Source organism: Pimephales promelas, chromosome 1 (assembly GCF_988280905.1).
Source record: "Pimephales promelas chromosome 1, fPimPro1.hap1.1, whole genome shotgun sequence".
NCBI classification, from domain to species: domain Eukaryota; kingdom Metazoa; phylum Chordata; class Actinopteri; order Cypriniformes; family Leuciscidae; genus Pimephales; species Pimephales promelas.
In genome coordinates, this window is record NC_142769.1 from 42,682,869 (window position 1) to 42,706,737 (window position 23,869).

The 23,869-nt window shown below is 36.8% G+C and overlaps 1 protein-coding gene across 2 annotated transcripts in view; it reads left to right on the forward strand.

Moving 5' to 3' along the window:
- Positions 1–228: 228 nt before the first annotated feature.
- The window catches only part of syt7b (synaptotagmin VIIb), a 120,628-nt gene continuing 96,987 nt past the window's right edge, over positions 229–23,869 (forward strand). For both annotated transcript variants that reach the window (XM_039659083.2, XM_039659084.2), the window contains exon 1: positions 229–355. In XM_039659083.2, coding sequence (XP_039515017.2) covers positions 322–355 — 34 coding nt within the window. In that variant the 5' untranslated portion in view covers positions 229–321. The remainder of the gene's footprint in view (positions 356–23,869) is intronic.

Sequence of the window (23,869 nt, forward strand, 5' to 3'; positions counted from 1 at the left end):
CTGAGATTTTAGAGCTCGTGCCATCAGCTGGCGGTCACACGGACGCGCAACTCACCACTCCTTGCCCTCATCTCTCTTCCTTCAAACATTCTCTCTGCCATCTCCAGAATCAGCCGAATGAGGGGACTGGGAAAGAAAAACAAGTGAGTGAAAGAAAGAAATAAGCTGGGAAGGAGAGAGAGAGAGAGTGAACGCGCGAGCGCGGTGCTCCATGGTCACTCGCCCATTGGAAGCTCGAGAGCACATTTTGGATTCGACTTTTTCTTGGAGGGGACTTGGGCAAGAAACAAGCGTTTGTTGGCGTGCCAAAGGCGAACAGCCATGCACCTGAATCGGGAGGACGAGGAGGGAAAAGGTGAGATACTTTGGTGGATTCCGCTCGTTTGTTTTCAGTCAGAATGCCCGCCCTTGAACGGCAGACGATGTGGCGGCACCCGGTACCGCTCGTGTACGGGTCAGTACCGTGCCATTCCGAATGAATTTCGCTTTAATTTGCCCTTAACTGCAAACTGTCAGTTGCCGAACGTGCAAACAGGTGCAACCAGGTTTCTCTATATACATTTGTTCGCGTTTGGACACATATAGCACCTGTTGTTGTGTTGTACCGTGAAGGTAAATACATTTACCTTGGCGCCTTTGAGGGAGTTGTCATCCATGCACGCGCAAGGTCATCATCTCTCATCACCACATGATAGGATATCTGCGCGTGCGTTTATTGTTCCGAGTGTGCGTGTGCTCGTCTTGTTCATTGTATCATGCCAAACATGTATCACAAGAATTTTGCTCACTTTTTCGTATAATATAGAAAAAGTGAGGATGGGTCATTAGGAGGACGAAGGGACACTGACATGCTTTGGCCTCTGCCCCCTCCTGTTGCGCGCCACGAGATTTGTCAGGTGGGAAAATTACGATGGTCAATTGTTATTTGTGTACAGACTGAGTTTTGTGTGGAGAGAGACTACTGTGGCAGGAAAAATAAGCGTGTTGCAAGACGTCAAATAAGAAGGCAATCATTTGTGATGCGAGATGCCAGTTGAGATATAAATAAATAAAAAGCCTATGATTAACCCTTGAATGTCAGGAACGTATTTTAATTTATGGCTATACACCAATTCAGTCATGACGTCAATTTGTAGACCAACCCGGAAGGCTAAATGGGCTCGAGTAGGCTACCCTTGGGAATTTCTTGTGGATTTTTCGAACAGTTCCAGTATAGTCTTTCCCATAGGCTCCAAGATATCCAGGGTCGGTGTTCAGGACATTTAGATGATGCAAGAGTTTTTTGTAATATTTATCTCAGACACTGGTCCCCTGTAAACATGTAAAAAACATAAACAAATATCAGACACATACACAATAATTGTATTTGTACTTCATTTCAGGTCAAGTTCAGCTCATGAAAGGTTTGGATCCACTACAATAGTGGAAACTGCAGGAATTTTTAATGTTTGTCAGGAACTGCTTGTGATGGAATTGGGAATATTTGAGGGGCAATTTTTAATTATGGTTGCTGTTTCATGAGTAGTTTGTTCCATTACTTGCTTTTACTGTTTAATTTGACTGAAAAGCCTTGTGACTTACAACATGGCTTTTGTTAGACTTATTTAGTAGACTTATTTGACAATATAGCAATTGACTTAAACTTACTGTGAGAAATGTTTTCTGCATTAAAAATGTTGGGTTTTTTTTTTTTTATTAAACCATGGTGACTGATTGTTCCCTCCTCAACACCATATAGTTATATTTTCCCTCAACATGGTACCTGTGTTCATTGCTGGGTAACCCATTCGGCGACATATAGGCAAACCAATTGGAGGGACAGATTAACAAGCCAATTTCATAAAATCGTATTGATTTACTTCTTGTCTGACGATAGCTGTTACTGTATAGAGGTATACAAAGTGTTTGCCTTTACAGTAAATCATGTGTGTCCCACCTTTTCTGTTGGCTGTTTAGAATCAAAGCTACTAAGCCATGCCAGATTTGTGAATGAATCACTCTTTTGAGTCGATTCTTTTCAATTAAATGGATAATTCGATCAAAAATGAAAATTCTGTCATTAATTACTCACCCTCATGCGTTCCAACACCTTAAGACTGTAGTAGGCCATGGCTTGACGGCAGGGAAAAAATAAACCAAACAATTTTTAAACTTTTTTTTTTTCAATAATAAAAGGTTGTGTGCCGATTCAATTAAAAATCCATATCATAGGCTATATTTTAAAATATTATATAATTCATTGAAGCCTGTTTGTCATAATATACCGACCAATCGTCATCTGGCACAACACCTTCAAATATCATTGGATAATGCGAAGTGGAGCGGTTATTTTCTGGTCATTTATAAATAAATCGTTTGAAAATTACATGGACAGACGAAGTTACATTTATGAAGTGATCTTAATCTGCGTCATTGAACTAATGGATGTTAATTGACTACAAAGCTTAACACAAGAATTAACCTTATTGGTTCTCGCAAGTAAAGCAAACATGTTTGAGCTTCTGTTTACCACAACTGTGTGAGTTGATGAATGTGTATATGTGAATAAAAGCCTAAATTCAATCCGTTCATCATATAAAGCGATCGTGTCTCTTCTAAATATTTGGACTAAACCGCTCAATTCGCATTGGATTAGTTTTACGATCTCTTTATTAACTTTTTGAAGCATCAAAGTAGTAGTTGCGTAGCTGTCTATGGAGGGACAGAAAGCTCGCAGATTTCGTCAAAAGTTCTTCATTTGTGTTCTGAAGATGAACGAAAGTTTAACAGGTTTGGAACAAATTAATAACAGAATTTTTATTTGTGGGTGAACTATCCCTTTAACTGTTTAATATGTGAGCAATGAGCATAGTGAAGTCTGATTTGTAAATGGATCGTACGTTTGACATGGTTCTTTCAGTGACCCCGTGTCCACATTTTATGGTTTTTGTCATTTTGTCCCACCCAAATCTTAAAGTCTGCACGATAGTCTGTTCTTTCCTATTATATATCCAAGAACAGCTTCTCGAACAAGAAAAAATGTAGGGCGGGACATGATTTTGTCCATGGAGAATTAATTGGATGGTTAAGGTTTTGGTTTGCTATTGGTTGATCTGATCTCATGTGAGTGAATGATTCAGACTTGCTACATGCACAACAGAAGGTATTTTGTACACTCTAAAAAATGATGTGTTGGATTTACTTAAAATATATATGCACCATTTTTGCATCATACTTTTTAAGTAATCCCAACTTGGAATAATTTTACTTAAAATTAACAAGAAAATCTTTGTTATATGTACTTAATTATTTGAGTTCACGCAACATTCTTTACTTAAAAATGTATGCATCACGTTACATATATTTTTAAGTAAAGAATGTCACGTGAACTAAAATATTTAAGTTTATTTTATGTAAAATTATTCCAAGTTAAAAATTTACTTAATTAAATGATTACGGATTACTTAAAAAGTATGACGCAAAAATGGTGCATATATCTTTTAAGTAAATCCAACACAGTGCAGGCCATGTGAGATCAAAACAAATCTTAGTTCTGTTTACTTAACATTTAAGCTCATTTATATATAAAAATAAGACAATTAAATCAGTTGAACCAACCATTTTAACTTATTTTAGATCTTCAGCTTACATGTCTTAAAATAAATCAAACTTGCAAATCACACACAATAAAGCATTTCACTTTATTATTTATTTTTTACCCAAAACTTTTAAATTGCATCTTAAAATATATTAAAATAGAAAATAGTTTTTAAAATAATAATAATAATAATAATAGTCACAATATTACAGTTTTTTCTTGGATCAAAGAAATGAAGGCTTGGTGGGCAGAAGATATATAGGCCTATATATTTATTTTTTTCAAAAATCAATAAAAAACAATTAAATGTAACAAATTAGTCCATTATTAAATGCCTATATATAAATATAAAAATTAGTCTATTAATATCTATTAATTTAAACAAAATAGAAGTTAATTAATGACTTTTGTCCAGAGGTTTTGAACGAATCTCTTCAAAAACATTTTACTGGAAAATAGTAAAGATCTACAATCTTTATTTGAAGCTAAACTTTTGTTTAAAGGGTTTTTACTTATTTTGATAATAATTTTGAAGGTTTAATTTACTGAATTGTCGCTGTCATTTAGGAATAATATTGTGCTAGAATCAAGATTGCCATTATTTAATTATAAATTGTGCACACGGAGCTGTAGGCAATGTGTTTTTGAATGTAATATTTATGTTAACGTTACCAAAAGGCTAACCCGTGCCCAAAGCCCCCTTCCCCGCGATCCATGTATATATAGAGAATATGGGAATTTGTAATGCAAGGTACATTTGTTTTATCCATAAACAACTCGCTAATAAAGTAGGCCTATAATCTAGGCTATCCGTGGGGGAGAAACCGCCGTCCGAATTGGTAACCGAACGCGTCAAACACGTCGCGTCTAGTTAGATGCTTGAATCTTCCGCAGCCCGCTCAAGTTCAAATTCTTCTACCGAGGAAGACGTTCGCGGCAAACGAGTCACCCAATTCGCGACGCCCGGCGCGAATGACGCGTCTTCGCGTCTTTGCATTGACTATGAATGTAATCTGCTATCGCAAATAATTAAATTCACGTTCTGTGTGAACACACCATTAATGCATAAGCCAACATCATGGTCATATATTGTGAAAAAACACAATATACTCTTCAAATACTCGCGTGCAAAACACTTATTTCATTCATTAACATGTAGACTACAAACGTTTACATTCGTAAATAACACGTTTCTAATTGTTGATGCAAAATTTGTAGCAATTCTGAAATTCAGTTAAAAGTACATTTCTTGACCAAAAATGCAATAAATGATCATGTGTAGGCCTAAGAACAAAAAATAAGCTTACCTCTTCTCAACGTCTTCACATGTGCTGTGAAATAAAATGGCTTAATTTTTGTCTGGATAGGCATCACGGGAAATTGCATATCACGTGGCTCATATAGTACTTAAAATGATATGCTAGATTTACTTAATTTTGACGCAAGTTGACATGCCTTATGTATTTTTCATTTTATTTATACATACATTTAAGTGCACCTAGTAACTTATATTTTTGTGTTACACACACTATATATGTTAAGTAAACGTTGAAAAGTTATGAATACTTGATTTTTTATGTTTGATCCAATTACTTTTATAAGTAATGGTTGTTCGGCCAACGAATCGTTATTCAAACCTGTTTGCCTGTAACAGCAGCGGTAGCTGTATTTCAGCAGTGCGTTTGTCTTGACATTCAACTTATGTTTCTTGAGCAAGGGTCATTAATCAGAAACATACAACCTGGATCTGCAATGACTTTGCTTTTGCAACTTTTCTTTTGAAAAACAAAACAACAAACTAACAAAAAACATAAATAATATTTATAATTATCTGACTTTAGCTACTGTTCACAACATATTATTATGTATGTTCTGAAATATACTGTATAATATAACAGAATATATTAATATGTAAATTTAATTAATGTTTAAAAATTAATTATGATCATATTTTTTGTTTTGATTGTCAATCATGGCCACATTGTAAGGTGGGGGTGGGGGTGGGTAGGTAGTTGTAGATAATATCATGTTCCCACAGTTTTATCATAGTAAAAATAACTGTAGTAAGTAACAGCTATAAGCATTACTGTGGTAATATTTTGTAAGGCATGTTAATTTTATTAGAAGTTTTATTAGCGTTGTGGATGTAATCAGCTTTAGCTCGTCTTTATGTGAATTCAGCTGGGAATCTCCTGCTGAATGTATTGCCAGAGATTTCATGCTGTACTAGACAAAAGCAGATTTTGTAAGCACGGATTTGAGAATATCCAGTCGAAGAAACGCTTTTCGAGGAAAGAAATTTTGGGGGGGATGAAAAATGTAACTAATATGTATCACCATACTTCCTCAGCTTGATTACATTAGGAATTGCAAACATTTTTTAGTGTTATGTTTTAAAGTTCCCCATATTTTTAAGAATTAAGATGTTGTATAAAATCACAAGTGGTTCTCACTGTAGAGCCAAATGATGTCAAGCTTTACCGATTGGCTCTGCAGTGAGCAGCCTCTCTGAAATCAGGCAAATTATATATTGACAAACCACTCTAAAAACATTTATATAAAAATAAAACACTTGAGAGGACCTATTATGCTTTTTTACATTTTCAACTTTCTTTAGTATATAATTATGTTGTTTGAGCATGAAAAATGTCTGCAAAGTTACAAAGCAAAGTCATTCCAAAGGGAGTTATTGGATATATCAGTAAGCACTGTCTCTGAACTCACTGAAACGCTTCCATTGTAGTCTTGAGTTTTCTTGCGGAATCGTACATATCATATTACCTTGTTAAATAATTCTTGCCCAAGGCATATCCATATTGCGTTAGTGTTTTGAAACTCTCGAAACAAGCTTGAAAAATGGTTGGCCAATCACAACACACTCCATCTGACCAATCAAAGCAGCAGACTGCATTTTTTCAGAAGGAGGTGCTTCCAAGACCACTGCTGACTAATGGGAACAGAGGTGCTGCAACAATGTAAAAATATGTGAAAAATAATGGTAAAACTTACGAAATCTCTGTGTAAACAATAAGTGACGTACACGCGCAAGCGATCACTTCCGGCGGAACGTTGAACATGATTCAGTTGGACATTGGACAACTGATTCAGATCATTTGGACATGACTGTGGTTACACGACGAAAAAATGATATAAATACGGTTCGTTTTCTCACACAAACCGCTCGTTTCGTGTCTTAGGCCATCAATGTGTACTTATATTTACGATGGGGCTGGGTATTGACACAATTTCCCAATTCGATTCGATTTTGATTCACAAGCTTGCAATTCGATTCGATTTCGATTCAATATTGATTATTTTGGATATCAGTTACAATAAATTGCAAATGTTCTCAAGGAAATCAAATCTCTTAACTAATGCTGTAAAGTATGGGAGTCTAGTTGTAGCCTACTAGGCTTCATTAGCCAAATATGAAGGTAATAATTAACTGTTTTGTAGCTATATATTTGTAGCTTGAGATTTAAGAATCGACATCGGTTCGTAAGATTAAGAATCGATTAATATCGAGAAATCGATATTTATTACCCAGCCCTAATTTACGAGTCATTAAATCATGTTTAATTATGACTTCTCTTTGACGTGGACCCCCTAAACCTGCATTACATGACTGACAGACAACAATGGTTTGACCCGAAAAATGTCAAAATTGAAAATACTGTGGAAACAAAGACACCTACATCTTGGATGCCCTTGAGGTAACCTAAAACATATCAAAACATATCCCTTTAATAGGTTATCTTTAAAGTGAAAAAATAAATAAAAACACGTTATGAAAAGCCAAATACCCAAAAATCTCAAAATTGACCAGTGCATAAAAGCCCCATTTTTGCATTTAGTGTCTTGCCTTAAAAGAGAAAGTAGACACTTCTAAAAAGAAGACATGCTGGTATTTGACATGGAAAACGCTGACTAGGGGAACGGGATGTCGGTTTCACGACCACGATGACGGTTTTAAGGACCGCTGAAGATCAAACTGACAGCTCAAGGATTCCCATTGGTTTCAGAGACCGGCCCAGTGGTGGGTTTGCAGTGCTGCTACATGATGATTGATAAGAATGTATATAAGACACTGACAAGGGTTAATCTTTGACAGAGGCAAGATTTCAATCACATCAGATAATTTCACACCCCTTAAGCCATCCCGTCTGTCTCTGCATCCTCACACGTGACTAATTCACCACAGAAAGTGATGTTTTTAGAACCCCTTTCAAGAACACTCAACCCAAGTACACATTGTTTGAAGTTTGTTGGCGATAACAACAGTTGTTTCAGACGCTGATAGCAGAAGAGCTTTGACATATTGCGGGGTCGTTTCCTGGATAGGATCTTAATGTCATTGACATTCCTGGCATGTTCTGATGTTGTAGCAGCGGTATGATAAGACAAACACAGTGAGAAGGTCAACTGGCGGGCCGCAAAGCGGATGCTGGAGGGGTTGGCGAAGGACACCTCTGGACGGAGCAGGGAGAACGTGGAGAAATGCAACGGATGTACAGGTGCATTTGGAGGCTCGCCAATCACTTCCCCTTAGATTGGAGTGACATTGTGAATTTGCAATGCTTTTAGCTCGCGTCAATGATCACTGATGGCCAGTGTGGGATCAGATGACGCGCCTGCATTTAGAGCATGATGCATCCTGTATGAATTTCAGAATTTTTCAATTTCTTGAGAATATAGGAGTTTAATGAAAGTTGCCAATGTGAGAGCTCTGTTAACCCTTCTTTGATCACCAGACCCAGCTTCTGTTTCCGGCCTATTTGAGAGATAGATTAACTGATTTTTTTTTCCCGGTTCAAGTGCAATCGACAGCATTACCTCAAAAAAAAAAAAAAATAATAATAATAATGTTGAATTGTTTTCATTAAAAAAATTAAGCAGCAAAATACAGGTTACAATGGGGGACTTAAAATGGAAGTAAATTAGGACAATTTTTGGAGGATTCAAAGACCTTTACAGAAGACAAACAATAGTGTAATTTGTTTTTTGCTCAGTTCAGTTCAAGTTATTGTCTTTTCATCCAATAGTGTTGGTACAGTTCGCTTACAAATATTTTCTGATTATTAATTGTCCTTTAATCATCCCTTAAAAGCAAAATTAAGCGCACAAAAATGGTTCTGGGGGTAGTATTTGAACTGTAATGCTGTTCTCATCATTTTACAGTTGTTTTACGGACCAATAAAGTGGTGAAATTGATTAAAACACAGAAAACACACTAAATTCATGTTAACACTCATATTGTTGCTAATCTCTTGTGTCTATCTTAATATTTATGGATTGGCCCTGTATTTTTATTTTTATTTGTTAAAGAAAAAGAAGGAAGCTTTTATTTATTAGTATTACTCTTAGTTTTGAAAAGATCCTACATAACAATTGAATTCATCATCTTAAACTTTAAAAAAAAAAACTTTTGCTGATAATTTACTCACCCCCATATCATCCAGGATGTCCATGTCTTTCTTTCTTCAGTCAAAAAGAAATTAAGGTGTTTGAGGAAAACATTTCAACATTTTTCTCCATATAATGGACTTCACTGGGCACCAAACGGTTCAAGGTCCAGTCATAGACAGTATAAGAAGTGGACAGAGCTATCTCACTGGAACTCCATTGAGAAGCCCGTTTTTGGCGATTTTTTTTTTTTTTAGCACTTCCGTCCCTGATGCGCAGACTCAAACAGAGCTTGACGACGTAGATGTGACGAGAGCAACCCGTCTGTCTTATAGTGGGTCTTAATGAGAAGTCTGAATCATTCCCTTCCAAAACTTGCAGAGGCGGACAGTGCGAATAGGAGCTGTCCATGAGCTAGGAGCAGGAGAAACTTTTGCTAGGTATTCTGATTAATTATTATGTAATTTTGCCTCCACGTTTCCCCGATTGCGCGCGAGCTTCTTCTCGTCGTGTGGGTATGACGCAATCGTTAGCCTACTTTCACTAAAACTGCTTCTACGGGGCCATAACATAAGCTACAGGGTAATGGAGCATTTTATACATTGTCGTGTTTCTTTAGAAATAAATAAAGGACAAATGGGGTCTTCAAACACCTCAGATGTAAAGTTATTCCCTGTCAAAGTGACGCCAAAATGAATGGGAATCAATGGGAATGCTAACGCAAGTGAAGTTCTGCTACAAGATGTCAGCTCTCGCGAGGCTAAAGGGTTAGTTCACCCAAAAATGAAAATTAAGTCATTAATTACTCACCCCCATGCTGTACCAACCCCGTAAGACCTTCGTTCGTCTTCGGAACACAAATGAAGATATTTTTGATTAAATTTGAGAGCTGTATAACTACCACATTGGCTGCCTAAGGGACTGCCTCTTGACGGCCCAGAAAGTCAATGAAGAAAATGTTTAAATATCCCAAGTGACTACCGTGGCTCAACTATATGTTTATCAAGCGACGCGAATACTTTTTGTGCGAAAAAACAAACAAAAATAACGAGTTTATTCAACTATTTCTTTTCTTCCTTGTAGGCCAGAAACGAGACTTCCTTAGATTTCCACGACGCATGCGCGAGATTTGCGATCTGCTTACACTACTTCAGATCGCAACTTTAAGGATTGAGGAAGTGGCATGTCTCTATATAAATAGTCTCTGGGAAAGTGGATGTCAATTGAACACATGCCATATAAAACACTGGCGCCCGGGATTTTTTAAAAACCGTGTAAACAGAGTTTACATTTACTTCACGAACTAGCTCCATGGACAGGGAAAACAGCGATAAGATATAAGCATACAGAAAGCTAATGTTATGTCACCATTGTCTGTGCCGTTCTGTTTTCTCAGCCTTGATGAAATATAGCACTGTAAGTTGTGAGATTTCATCTCTTAGCCCTCTTTTTTTCTCTTTCAGTCGCATAACGTATATGTCTACATTCCATTTCTACTATCACGAAACCCACAACACAACAAAAACACAGTCGTCCTCCATCCTTCAGTTGTTGAATGCCGGGCTTAAATTACATCGGCCGGTTTACATCCATTCAGAGTTCCTGCTGGCAGTTTGAATGCTACTAGGAAAATTGCCCTAGGGGAAAATGTGGTTCTCTGGGGGCCGCACTGGCTAGTCACTGCCCGGTGCGAAAGCCCCTTTGCAAGGTGACTGACAGACCTCCAAAGTATCATAAAGCCCTTATCACAAAACCTTCTTCCAGCCCTCAGCGCCCCTATAAATCTACAGACACCGCTGTGGTTTAAGGTGCAGTTGTTCCAGTCATCAGTGGTTGAGATAAACCTGCCTGTCTAGGTCAGACGCTGAAAGACAAAGACGACAGATGAGCGCGAGAGACTGAAAGGAAAACACAGAGGCAGGTTGACCTTGTAGTTTGTACACATCACGTCTCTGGGTAATTGCGTGTTAATGGTTGTTTCCAGTCCTGTTGTCAAGGGTCCTATTAATATTTCATTCAGAGACAGAGTAAACGAGAAATGAATACCTCGAGTAGTAGCTTTACTGACACATTAAATTGACGTGAAAGAAAGCACGAGTGGTGAGGTACAAACAGACAGACAGTGGGAGGTGGAGAGACAGTGATTATTCAGGTGCTGTGAGGAAAAGCTGTCTGAAATCTACTTGTATCCTTTAATGCAACTTGCGGTGGCTGTGTGAGATTCAGTCCAATTACTTTTCTGACTAACAACTAACATGTCAACACAATGTCCCTGCATTGCAAATTTAGTAAAGCATTATTCTACACAGTTTAATGAGCTTTCCCTTGTTTATCGCAACTTTCGAGCCGAGGGATTTAGCTATACACTGATTTATATAATCCAGGGCTGCGTTAACCAAAAGCATCTGAAGTAGATCTTGTAGACTAGGGATTTCAAAAAAAAATTTTCAGCCGAAGTTCTTTGACTCAAAATATTTACTTTTATTTACTTCGATTTTGAATTACTATTTCATTCATTTAACAATAATTTGTTTTGTGATTTAATTGTCAGATTTTCATTATACACCCCCCCCCCCCACCAGCGATGCTATGAAGTTGCATAAAATTAAATACGGATTTCTTTACCTGCATACAGTGTTTATATTGTCATTTTAATTTGTTTGTTTTAGCCATTTTGTTATTGTAACTGTTCAGTTTGATTTCATTGTCCCTGTGGTGTAACCTGCTTAAAACTGAGAAGTTTTCCTTTTGAAGTCTATAGACGACATCATTGTCAAATCGATCCCCAAGGATCCGCGAATACAATGAACAAAAAATGCTGTATTTTGCTTCCAGGCCATTAGATGGCGATGAAACACTATAGAGTAGACTGTACGCGTAATACGCATGTGCAAGACGTTAAAGTTTAAAGTCTAAACAGCCCCTTAAGCCTAGTTCACACTACGTGATTTTAAGCCCGATTTAAGCCCGATTTGCAAATCGTTGAGTCGCCGACAAGTCAGGGTGTTATCGCGTGCAAATCGCGGGCGATTAGCGGACGATTAACGCTCGCCAATCAGTTAGTGTGAAAGAGCCAACAACGCATCAAAGACAGCTCGCAGACACCTCGCAGACAGGTCACCGAGCTCAGAAAAATATCTAGCATGCTAGATATCTCGCGCAGTCGCGCGACTCAATCTCAGTGATGTCATGAGTACAGCCAATCATAGCAACGCATGGGTTGAGGACACCAGGTAAATCTTACTTTTTCTTTTTTGTATTTTTTTTTCTCAGAGCAGATCGTCGAGCAAACAGTGTGCAGCACTAGTTTCTGTCTGACGTCCATATTCGCGTGTTGTGTTCTTCTCTGCAGTTTCGCGTCATTTCTGGTTCGTTTTATTGCGTGGTTTTTCGTTACAAAACATGGTTTCTAGACCAGATAGAATCGTGTTGTTGTCAACTCGTTATTTGTTTGATTATTTTCAGGATTTAGACCGTATTATAGTACTGAAACAGCTCTCATTGAGTCACAAATGATATGCTCTTATCATCCGATCGTGGTTGTATCTCTATGTAGTGCGTTGTTAACTCGTGTAGTGAGTTACCTCCTGTTGTGGATCAATCACGTTGTGTTGTGTGGTGTGAACAGCTAAACAACTTGAACACCCATGATTTCACTGAGAGCAAGTCATGTAGTGTGAACTGCACAGTTCAGCCCTACATTTTAAAATCATGTAGTGTGAACAAGGCATTATAGACCTTATGCACCAGAGAAACGTGGGCGCCGTCATCTTGAACTTCCGTTTTTGCGGTCACTCTGTATATTTCTATGGCACCGCTGTCCAGGAGTAATTAGCTTTTGAAGTGGATTTACTTAATGTAAAGTTAACGAAAGTTATCACGAGGATTGTAATGTTTAAAGCAGATGTCTTAACAAATGTCAGTAGACCGGGAAGATTTTAAAATGAGCCGTTCATTCATACATAGGCAAGATCACTGTGAAAATACAGACCGGAAGACAGTAGAACGAAAGCAGTGCTGAAAAGGGTTGGGTCAACATGAGGTCTGTAGTTCTCCAGTGTTCCTTTGTTCTCATTTTCCCATCACTAATTAGTCTCCTTGGTTACTCATTAATTAGACAACACCTGTATTCAGTTCGTTATCTTATAAGCCCTTCAGTTCCTTCTGTTCCTTTGTCTGGCATAGTTTGTGGATTTCCTGAGTTTGCTCATTTTGATGGGCACAAAGGAGGAAATAGTAGGGTTCATCTTCATTTGACTAGAATGTGACAGTTATGTGACTTTATTTTTATTAGCTAGTTATTATTTTTTTTTTGCAGTGCTTTTGTTGAAGTGCTCCCAAGCACTTGCTGTGTTAAGGCGGGCATACACTGTGCGATTTTGTGTCGGACCGATTTTCAGCTTTGTCATGCGTCGTTTGTCGTGCAGTGTACTGGGAGAAACGAGAGGCGATTAACCTCTCACGATCGACAATCGGATGGTCGGATGAATTTCTGGCATGTCAGAAATTTTGGTCGCTCCTCGTGACTATATCGCACAGTTGAAGCAAAGCTACGAACCGATTGCCCTAAACTCAGTGTCTTTTCCCTCACTGCGCCTGCGCAAAAACAGAAGTTTAACCATTTCATCTGCAGCAAAAATAAAATTAAAATAAAAACGAGCTACAAATTACTGTTGCTTACCTCCAGTTCGTGTTGCAAAATGGATAATATTACCCACCGTCTTCAAGCCACCTGATATGTAACACCTCTTTTATTATTTTGTCAAACAATGTTTTTGAAATAAACCTGTTTTTAATTTTCATTGATGTCATTGATGTTCGGACATATTATAGACTGTTAATAGTTATTTTATATGTATATAATTCATTGTAATCGACCTAAATGTTTTAGACAATTTTTAATGAGGAGTAAGATTAATATTTTATTATCCTAACAGCACGTTGGTTATGTGCTGTGAAAATATTGCGTGGCAAATTAATTATAATAGCGGATCAATTTAATAGTAAAATTAGCCTATACGCCTCCCCTAATAATGATAATATAATACTACTAATAATTAAATGCATAAATTGAAAAATACTAAATCATCTTGATACTGATAGTAGATGCTTGTTTTGACAATATCTCTGGATACATACACGTAAATAGGCGCAATCCAGGGGGTTATCGCAGATATTACACGTATAGTGTGAGCAGTGAAGTCGCAGCTCGACGATCGGACCGTACAGTGTGAGCACATAAATCCTGAACTTTGGCTTTGCATCGCATGCGATTTACTCGTTCAGTGTGAGTAGGTACCCTTGCTGAAATCGCACAGACATCGCACAGTGTATGCCCGCCTTTATTCTGCCATACAATGTAGTTATCCACTTTACACGCTTATAAAAGCACAACGTTTTATTTTGTGTCACAGTCCTAGGTCGAGTTACACTACTCCTGTAACTGTATTTAAATAGGGAACACGTGGAGGTGTTTGGTCGCTTCTTTGCTTGGCCCATTTTGAATGAACTGGGCTAGTTAAGTGCTATCAAAGTGTCTCACAGGCCAGAGCGATTGAGTGCACAGAGGTATGCATCAACTCGTCTTAGTTAAGGGAATAACATAGTTTAATATGAAAAAACGGAGTATCCCTTTAAGGCTATTAAGGCTATTAAGGTCCAAATCTTGCATAGTGTGCCTTTTTATAGTTTTAGTTTTAGTTGACAATAACAATGTTGCCTGTATGTCATGATGTGACCATTAACTGACATTAATCGTGAACATAATTAACATAATGTAAATATTTTAGGTCAAGAGGTTTGCGCTGACCTGGTTTGGAAATCCCTGGAATTGAGTATAGTTGCTTCCTTAACATCCAAAAAGTGCAATCAGAATTGTAACTAAAGAAGGATTCCTGTTCAGTTATTTTTTTTTGGTGAATGAACCTTTTCAGGGAGTAAACTTTGACATTGGTTACCTCCTTCCCATAAAAAAAACAACATTTAATAGGATGTCATCTGAAGGACACAGCGTTCCAGTGCGGTTCACTACATTCCTCTCATTCATTATCCAAGAGCTGGTCCTCTGGATCCAAGGATGAAGAGGATGAGAAAGAGAGAGATCTCAGGCTGAGTGCGTACATCTGTGTGTGTGTGTGTGTGTCCTATTACATAACAGTCTCTAGATCAGTCCAGTCACACTGGGAGTCTGGGATACGTTTCCATACGTCGGCAGATTTGGCACAGCCCAGTTTCCCTCCGCTTTGTTTAGCTCTTAATCTTCTAAGCAAGCACGTCTGTCGCTTTCCCTTTGTCTGTAAAGTTTATTTCTAAATAAAAGATCACCATCACTGTCAGAGGAAGCATGGATGTATAACGATAGCATTCAGGAAGGCATTACGGAAAAGGAAACAATATTTATATTGGTGGACAGAAGCAAGGTCATATCCTGAAGTAAACGTGAGGGGTGTGTGTTTGTGGTCACAAGGGTGTTCTGGGGGGTTGCACAGATTTTGTTTTATCTTCCACAAATTGATTTTACATGTTAATTTCCATAGCAGAAATGTTGCTGAATGAGTTTTGTGCCAAAGGTTTGGTGAATACTTTTAAGGCTTTGCAAAAATTCCCTAGTAGCAATGATAATAATGATGCTTGGCTTGGCAAATGTCATTATTAATTAGGCTTGATGGATCTTAAATGTATATACAGTGGTCAACAGTTGAACAATATACCAACTTTTTTGAGCCACTTCAAATGTTGACTATTGTATTTGCTTTCATGATAAAATTTATATAAATGAAAAATGCCACACTGAGACTTGAACTGTCTACATGTTTGAGAGGTGATATAAATGAGTCATTGAATCAGAGTTTCTGAATTAATTTATTCACAGAAATTAATCTAACAGCTCTAATACATCTGTTATTGCAATATCTGCAATATAACGGCGAAATATTGAGTCTGATTGCAATTCTAGTCGGATGCTGCCGTCTTTGGAAACCATGATGGTTGAAACGAGGTAAAAAAAAAGGGAGATATCAGACAGGGATATTGGAGAAAAACAAATAGTGATGAATGGAATTGAAAAAGAGCAAATTATCCTTCAAAGCTTCAAGCCATATAAGTGGCGTTTTGTCTTCATGTCAAGAGGGAAAGAATTTTGGAGGGAATGAAGGAAATAGAGCAAGTGGGACTCTGAAAGGGGGATTGATGGTGTTTGGAAGCGCTATGTGAGAGAGAAAGAACCACTGGATTTGTGGCGGAATCAAGCATTTGTTTTAGAAAGAAATAAGGATGTTCTGTCACCCAGTGAATTCAGTGTCGTAATTCTGCATACTGTAATATCTGTCTGTTTTTTAGGTCATTTGTCATATCAGTAACGCTGTAAATATTTGATGAAATTCAAGCATGGATGAACATCTGTCAGAATGACAGAATCAACACAACCCTTCATTCCTCATTGATCTGACAAACTGATAGCTCCGCCTCTTAACCATTGCCATTGGCTTAGCCAGTGTTGCCGTGCAATTCTGGTTGGGATGCAATGTTTAGATCACGTTGTTTATGCTTTTCAGGGGAATCAGATTACAAAAGGCTTACTTATTTTAAGAAAGTATTTTAACATAATCACTTTTAAAGGAATACTCCACTTTTCTTTGGAAATAAGCTCATTTTACCACTCCCCCAGAGTTAAACTGTTGAGTTTCACCGTTTTAAAATCCATTCAGCCGATTTTCTGATATTTAGAAGAAAATCAGTAACCAGACAGTTTCTGGTCTCATTGACTTCCATAGTAGGAAAAAAATATACTATGGAAGTCAATGAGACCATAAACTGTCTAGTTACTGATATTCTTCTTAATATAAAAAAAATGGCTGAATACATTCGAAAACGGTAAAACCCAACTGTTTAACTCTGGGGGAGTGAATCTCCAAAAAAAAGTGGAGTATCCCTTTAAAGTCGACATGAAATCAAAATGGACCTTATTTAATTCGTTAGCGCAAAGTTAATACACAGAAAAAAAAGTTCTTTGTCATAGTAATCTTTAATTGAAATCAAATGCTTTCACTCTGGAATGTCGTTCCTTCCCCGATGATGTCAGTTTAATGGTTTGGGTAGAATATCCATAAAAACTCCTCCTCTAAAACCATCATACTACGAGCTATGAGCGAGGGATGGAGAGGAGGTGTGCTAAAATAAAATGCCCACTGTTCAATTTTCCATTTCACTTGGAAATATGTCACAGTGGGACTTTAAAGGAATGGTTCATCCAAAACTCATATTACTGACTTTACTGCTCTTTTTGCATTTTTCCATGCATGTGCCACGTGTTTTACGGTTTTCTCTTTTTGTAAGCAACTGAATGAAAATCTTGTGCTCCCCCTTAGTCATAAAAGCTCTTATACTCTTAAGTATTATTGGTTCTCTTGTTGCTCATACTCTACTGTTGAAAAGTTTGGGGTGTGTAAGATTTTTTTAAATGTTTTTGAAAGAAGTCTATTATGCTTAAAGGGATAGTTCACTTTGAAATGAATTTTTGATATGTTTTAGCTTACTTCAAGGGCATCCAAGATGGTATCTTTGTTTCCACAGTGTTTTCAATTTTGATATTTTTAGGTCAAACCGTTCTTGTCTGTCACTCATATAATGGAGGTTTATGGGGTCCACCTCAAAGAGCATGCACAGAGAAGTCCAAATTGAACGTTATTAAGTACACATTGATGGCCTAAGACACGAAACAAGCGGTTTGTGTGAGAAAACTGACAGTATTTATATCGGCTGCTGAAGAAATATTTCTTATTATCAACGTTGAAAAGATCTCTGCTCTGCTGCTTAATGATTTTGTGAAAACCAAAATAATTCTTTGAAAAATAGAAAAGAAGAGCAGTTTACCTATAAAATATGACTAATCTGGACTATTCTGGATTAAAATGAAGAGAGAAATTTAATTTTGGGGGAAAATTATTCCTTTAAACATAATCCATTCTGATGTTGGTATGGTCTGTGAGGAGGATTCCAAGCTATGGGCTTCAAAGTATGTGTAAATCCTTTTGGAATGGAAATTAACCCTGTTAAGCGAAAGCTTATCTGAAAACCAGGAGGGAAAGCAAGAGAGAAAAGAAGAAAGTGTCCGAGTAGAGGTCAGTAGCACAGTTTTGGTGTCTTGCAATTATGGGCACTTTGTTCATTTCACACAGATAGCAGTGACACATGGCCTTGACACAACAAGGAGCACATCAATAGTCATTTAACAAAAAATACTCATTTAAAATAAAGCAAAAGTGAGCTGATTTGCTGCTTAAGAAACCTTGTATTACAATCAATGTTGAAAACGGTTGTGCTGCACAAGGTTTTATGGAAACCGACCGTGATTTTATTCAGGATTCGCAAGAACTGCATTTGAAAGAGATGATAGTCTTTTGTAAAAGTGTAAAAGTCTTTACAGTCACTTTTGATCAATTTAATATATCTTTGCTGAATAAAAATATAAATTTCGTTCAAAAAAATTACTGACCCCAATCCTTTTGAACAAATGTATAATTCTGCTGGATAATCCAGAAAAAAAGTATTTCCATGTGGTTATGAAAACAATTTCCAGAAAAAAATTACTGTTTTAATATGTCTTTGTCAGGATATTAGATTCATACCAGGATATTTTGGTCATGTCAGCCAAGCTGGTACAGTGGACCCGAGCGCTGATCAATCCACACACACACGTATATACTGAAAGACAGATGCACACACTCACCCTTGTCAAGGAACAGATGGTGCGACACATCTATTCTCAGACAGACTGGCAAGGTATACGAAATACAGACTGTGAAAGAACAAGACACGAATCCTTGAACACACATACACACACACGCGCACATTTACATAATAATGTTTATACTGTACAAATGATATGTTCTATCCCCTAACTCTAACCTTACCTCTAAACACAACCCTCACAGAAAACTCTGCACTTTTACATTTTCAATAAAACATAATTTAGGCTATGATTTATAATGTCATTTTTAGTCTCAATTACATAGGGTTTACCAGGATCACACACACAAATTCAGGCAGTAATGATGAATTCAAGTAACATCACTGAGTAATTGTTCATTTTTATGATTATAGAATTAGTTATTATAATCACTAATTGTATAATCAAACTCTTTGTGTGTGTGGTTTGAGGATTAGGGGTGGGGTTAGGGATCAGGGGGCGGAGATGAGTAGGTTTAGGTATATGTAAAGTGGGAGGAGTTGGATCTGGATCCAACTCCTCCCCCTGGATTTCGTGTTTTGCAGTGAGGACCATCTCGAAATTCAAGGGGGTACAAATAATTTCTTTATTTTGCAAAACTGAGTTTTGATTTCTATGTGATTAATTTATGTATAAGTGTTTTCACACATGATCATTGGTTGTATAGGTCATCAGTAAACTGTGTTTAGAGTTTTGAAAAAGTTTGTTTTTTCAATTTCAAACTGAGTGTAAAGCATATAATGTGTTTGGAGATTCGGTACATGAGTGAATGGTTTCACTGAGTGGGCCTCAAGTTCCACTTTTACTGTGTAAGCAATTTGAAAAAAACTGTAATCATACTAAATGATGTTTTTTGAACATGTAAAATTGCAGATGGGTAGGTTTAGGGGTAGGGTTAGAGTTAGAGTTGGGGTATACAGTAGTTTGTACAGTATAAAAACATTATGTCTATGTCTATCTCTAAACTAAAACTTAAATACCTTTTGGTTTACTCCTGTGGGAATGAGACATTTCAAATGATACCAAACATGTATAGCGTTGTATATTTTTTCCGTATCCAAAATAGAAGTTCGTGTTTACATAATATATGTGGGTGCACTGTGTATAATTATATTGTATATATATATATATATATATATATAAATACACACACATGCATGTATATTTAAGAAAAAAATATTATTTATATAAAATATTTATATTTATATATAATATTAATTATATATATATCTTTATACAGTATATACATTAAAATATTTCTTAAATATATACAAGCATGTATGTCTATTTATAGATACAAAATAATTATACCCAGTGCACCCACATATATTATGTAAACACGAACATTTATTTTGGATGCAGAGAAGAGATGAGGGAAGAGGGGGTGAAGGGAAAGACATGTAAATTAAGACAATACTGAGGTGATTGCGTCTGGTGGGAATGCTAATTTTAAGAGTAGAGGTCAAATGTTAAATTCCAGAAAAGTCCATTGTTTTCTCAGTGTGTAGCATATTAGTCTAGACAATCTAGTATCAGTCTTACACTCCAAAAGGTTATTTTGCAAAGAATGCTGAGATTAATAATGTAATAGAGGTTGCTTATAGAAACTTGAGTAAGTGTACAGACTATAAAAGTACTATTGACTACCTAGCTCAGAGAATGCATTTCTGAAGGATCATGATATGACCCTAAATATGCTGAAAATTCAGCTTTGCCATCACAGAAATAAATTACAACTTTAAATATTTTAAATAAGTTATTTTAAATCATAATAATATTTCACAATTTTACTTTTACTGTATTTTTGATCAAATAGATGCAGCCTTGATGAGCAGAAGAGACTTCTTTCAAAAACATTAAAACGACCTATACCTCAAACTTTTGAATAACGCTGTAAATCAAGCTAACAGTACATAATAATGCTTTAATGGTACATTAAAACCTATTTTGATGTCTTATGCATCAAAATAGGGGTGGTTAAATTTACTTGTGCAATTTGCATAAGACGACATTATTAAACATATTGTTCTCACTCAATTCTGACACACTGTGTTGGAAGCATTTGTTAAATACAGATAAACACACACCTGTGACCACACATTCTGTGTAAATGAATGTTGAACGTGTGTCTATGAATGGACTTCATGATGCATTTGTCTGCTCAGCAAACAGTTATGTCCTGGCGTCTTGCATGCAAACAAATGTTTGATTCGCGTGACATTTACAGGGACGAGAATGAGAAATGACAGCACATATGATGATGGCTAAGAAAAGGTTCAAACCTCTTGAAATCTGACTGATTTAAATGGTTGAATTTGTGCTGCTTTAAAATGCTACTTGTTGATGAGCCACATGATTTGAAGGCTTATTCCGGTTGATGGATGGATGGAGAGACCAATTTTTTTTCTGTAAAAACTAAATTCTGTTTTATACTTACAGTAAAAATTAAGATAACATTTTTTTGATGGGGCATTTAAAGATTTTTTTTTGTTTGTTTTTTGGTGCATATAGATAACATTGGGTCTGAATGAAGCTGTTTCAAGCAACATTTAATATTATACTTCCTTGAAAAAGCCAAAGACAGCAATTTGATACTGCCCTCCATGAGTGCTGCAAACATGTAGGCTACACACATAATCTCTGTTGCTGTTGTGGTTCCCTGAGGTTCATCAGTAGTCTGCTCACTGCTGGAACACACTGCTTATCGTCTGCTGCTTGCTTTGCCACTGTACAACAGGGTGGTCTACAGAGAGACCAAAACAACCTTTCCTTCTCCCTCCACCTCCAAGATCTCAATTCTCTCTCCTCCTGCCTTGTGAATTTATTCTCTCTCTGTCTAGCATTCACAATACATAGTTAAAAAGCTACGTCTTTAAAAGACCTGAAGAGAAAGGATGTTGCTAGGACAAACTCATTCTGTAGGTCTGTCATAGTGATATTTTAGATGTGAATGGACTTTTGGTCATTTCAACCCTTCAAGGAGTAGTTCACTTTTTAAAAAAACTTTTGCTGATAATTTACTCACCCCCATGTCAAATTAAGGTTTTTGATGAAAACATTCCAGGATTTTTCTCCATATAATGCACTTTAAAGGGAACCAAACGGTCCAAAAGACAGTTTCAGTGCAAACTGCAAACTGTTCAAAGGGCTTTAAACTATTCCAGATGATGAATAAGGGTCTTATCAAGGGAAACGATCTCTCGTTTTATAAAAAAAAAAAAAATTTTTTACGTTTTTTAAGCTCAAATGCTCGCCTTGCTCTGTTCTGTGATGCACGTTTGTGACTCTCCTGTTCGAACTTGTTCATCAAAATGAACGATTCTTTTTTCGAGTCAGTTGGTTCATTCAACGAACGAAATGAACAAATTGACTCGGAAAAAGATTCGTTCATTTTGATGAACGAGTTTGAACAGGAGAGTCACACAGAATAGAGCAAGGCGAGCATTTGAGCTTATAAAACTTAAAATTTGTTATTTATTTATCAAATGAGCGATCGTTTAGCTTGATAAGACCCTTATTCATCATCTGGAATCATTTAAAGCCCTTTGAACAGTTTGCAGTTTGCACTGAAACTGTCTTTTGGACCTTGAACCATTTGGTTACCAGTAAAGTGCATTATATGGAGAAAAATCCTGGAATGTTTTCATCAAAAACCTTAATTTCTTTTCGACTGAAGAAAGAAAGACATGGACATCTTGGATGACTTGGGGGTGAGTAAATTATCAGCAAAAGTTTTTTTAAAAGTGAACTACTCCTTTAATATTATTATTATTATAGTAATGACGGTGTTTCCTGTATGCTTATATGACAAATTGAAATCGAATCAAATTGAAGCAAGAGCTTGTGAATCAGAATCGATTTGTTAAATATAAGTTAATATCCAGCCCTAGTAAACAAACTATACACTGTAGAGTAGTATGTTAGTATGCTAATTCCCGATCATAACCCAATAATTGTGTGTTTGTGTTTGCTGGTGCATGTTGAGCCACGCGTGCACTGTGTAGAGGATGTGGTGGAGATTTGTGAAAGGATTGCGGATGCTGCTACCCATTGAAGATCAGTGAATTATTCAGCAAGAGGCTTTTTAAGAACTCTACAGTACAGATTAAACCATAAAAAAGCATAGAGCTGTTATGTGTCACCACAGAGTGCTGGCTCTCTTAGTGAGCTGCCTTGCTGTGTCTACAACCTTCTAAGACAGCATCCTCACTGAAACTGAACCTCAGAAGTGACGGATTTGAACAGTAATACAATTTTGCATGCATATTGGGTAAGATAATCAAATTTGAATTTGTTTTTGAACAGTTATTGCCAATGAATGAATTATAGTTTCAAGAATTGCCCTGCATTCTGAGAATGTCTTATGCATTAAGGAGAAATGTGATGGTGCCTCGTAATTTGGCCTTATAAAGATTAGAATCTTAAAAGGCAGCATAATCAATATGATGACTTCAGATGTTGCCTATTTTAAGGCAGCTTTGGAATAGAGACATTATAGTATGTATGGATCTTGCAAGAGGGGGGAAAAAACGTTACGCCGTTTACCTGGAAATTAAAGACGGACACTAACAAAAAAAATGATTGATTTAGGGCTAAACTGTTAGAAAGGGGTTGCAAGTTTGACAGAATTGGAAATGACCTTCTAATCGGGCCGAGAGCAGTCTGCTGTGAATAACAAGCCTATATCTGCTGCTCACAATGTGTTCCCTTGTGCCTGCCAGGGTGTTTGTGTATGTTTACTGTGTGTGTTTGCATATGTGTTGTGATGCATGTGCGTTTGATGATGTGTTTCGCCAGGGGCAAAGGTGCAAAAAGAAAAAAATAGTCAGATTAAGCACGTGTTTTTTTAATTCTTTAATTTTTTATGGCTGCGAAAGTGAGAGAGAAATGTGAGGATATTTTGGGCTAAAAATGGCCCTCATAACTGAATAATTTCCCTACAGGCATGCAGTGACAGATAACATATGACTCGTAAGCCCTAGATGCCAAATGAGGTGCTGGTGAAGAACACAGCATTCTGATTGGCTTACCAGTACGTGCCTACTGATGACTGGTTGAATAGTTGTGTAAGGTCACATGACCAGTTGCATTGTTGATATAATGGCATCTAAACAGAAAATAACTGGTAATCTTTTATTTTTAATTGAATTCTACTCTAATCA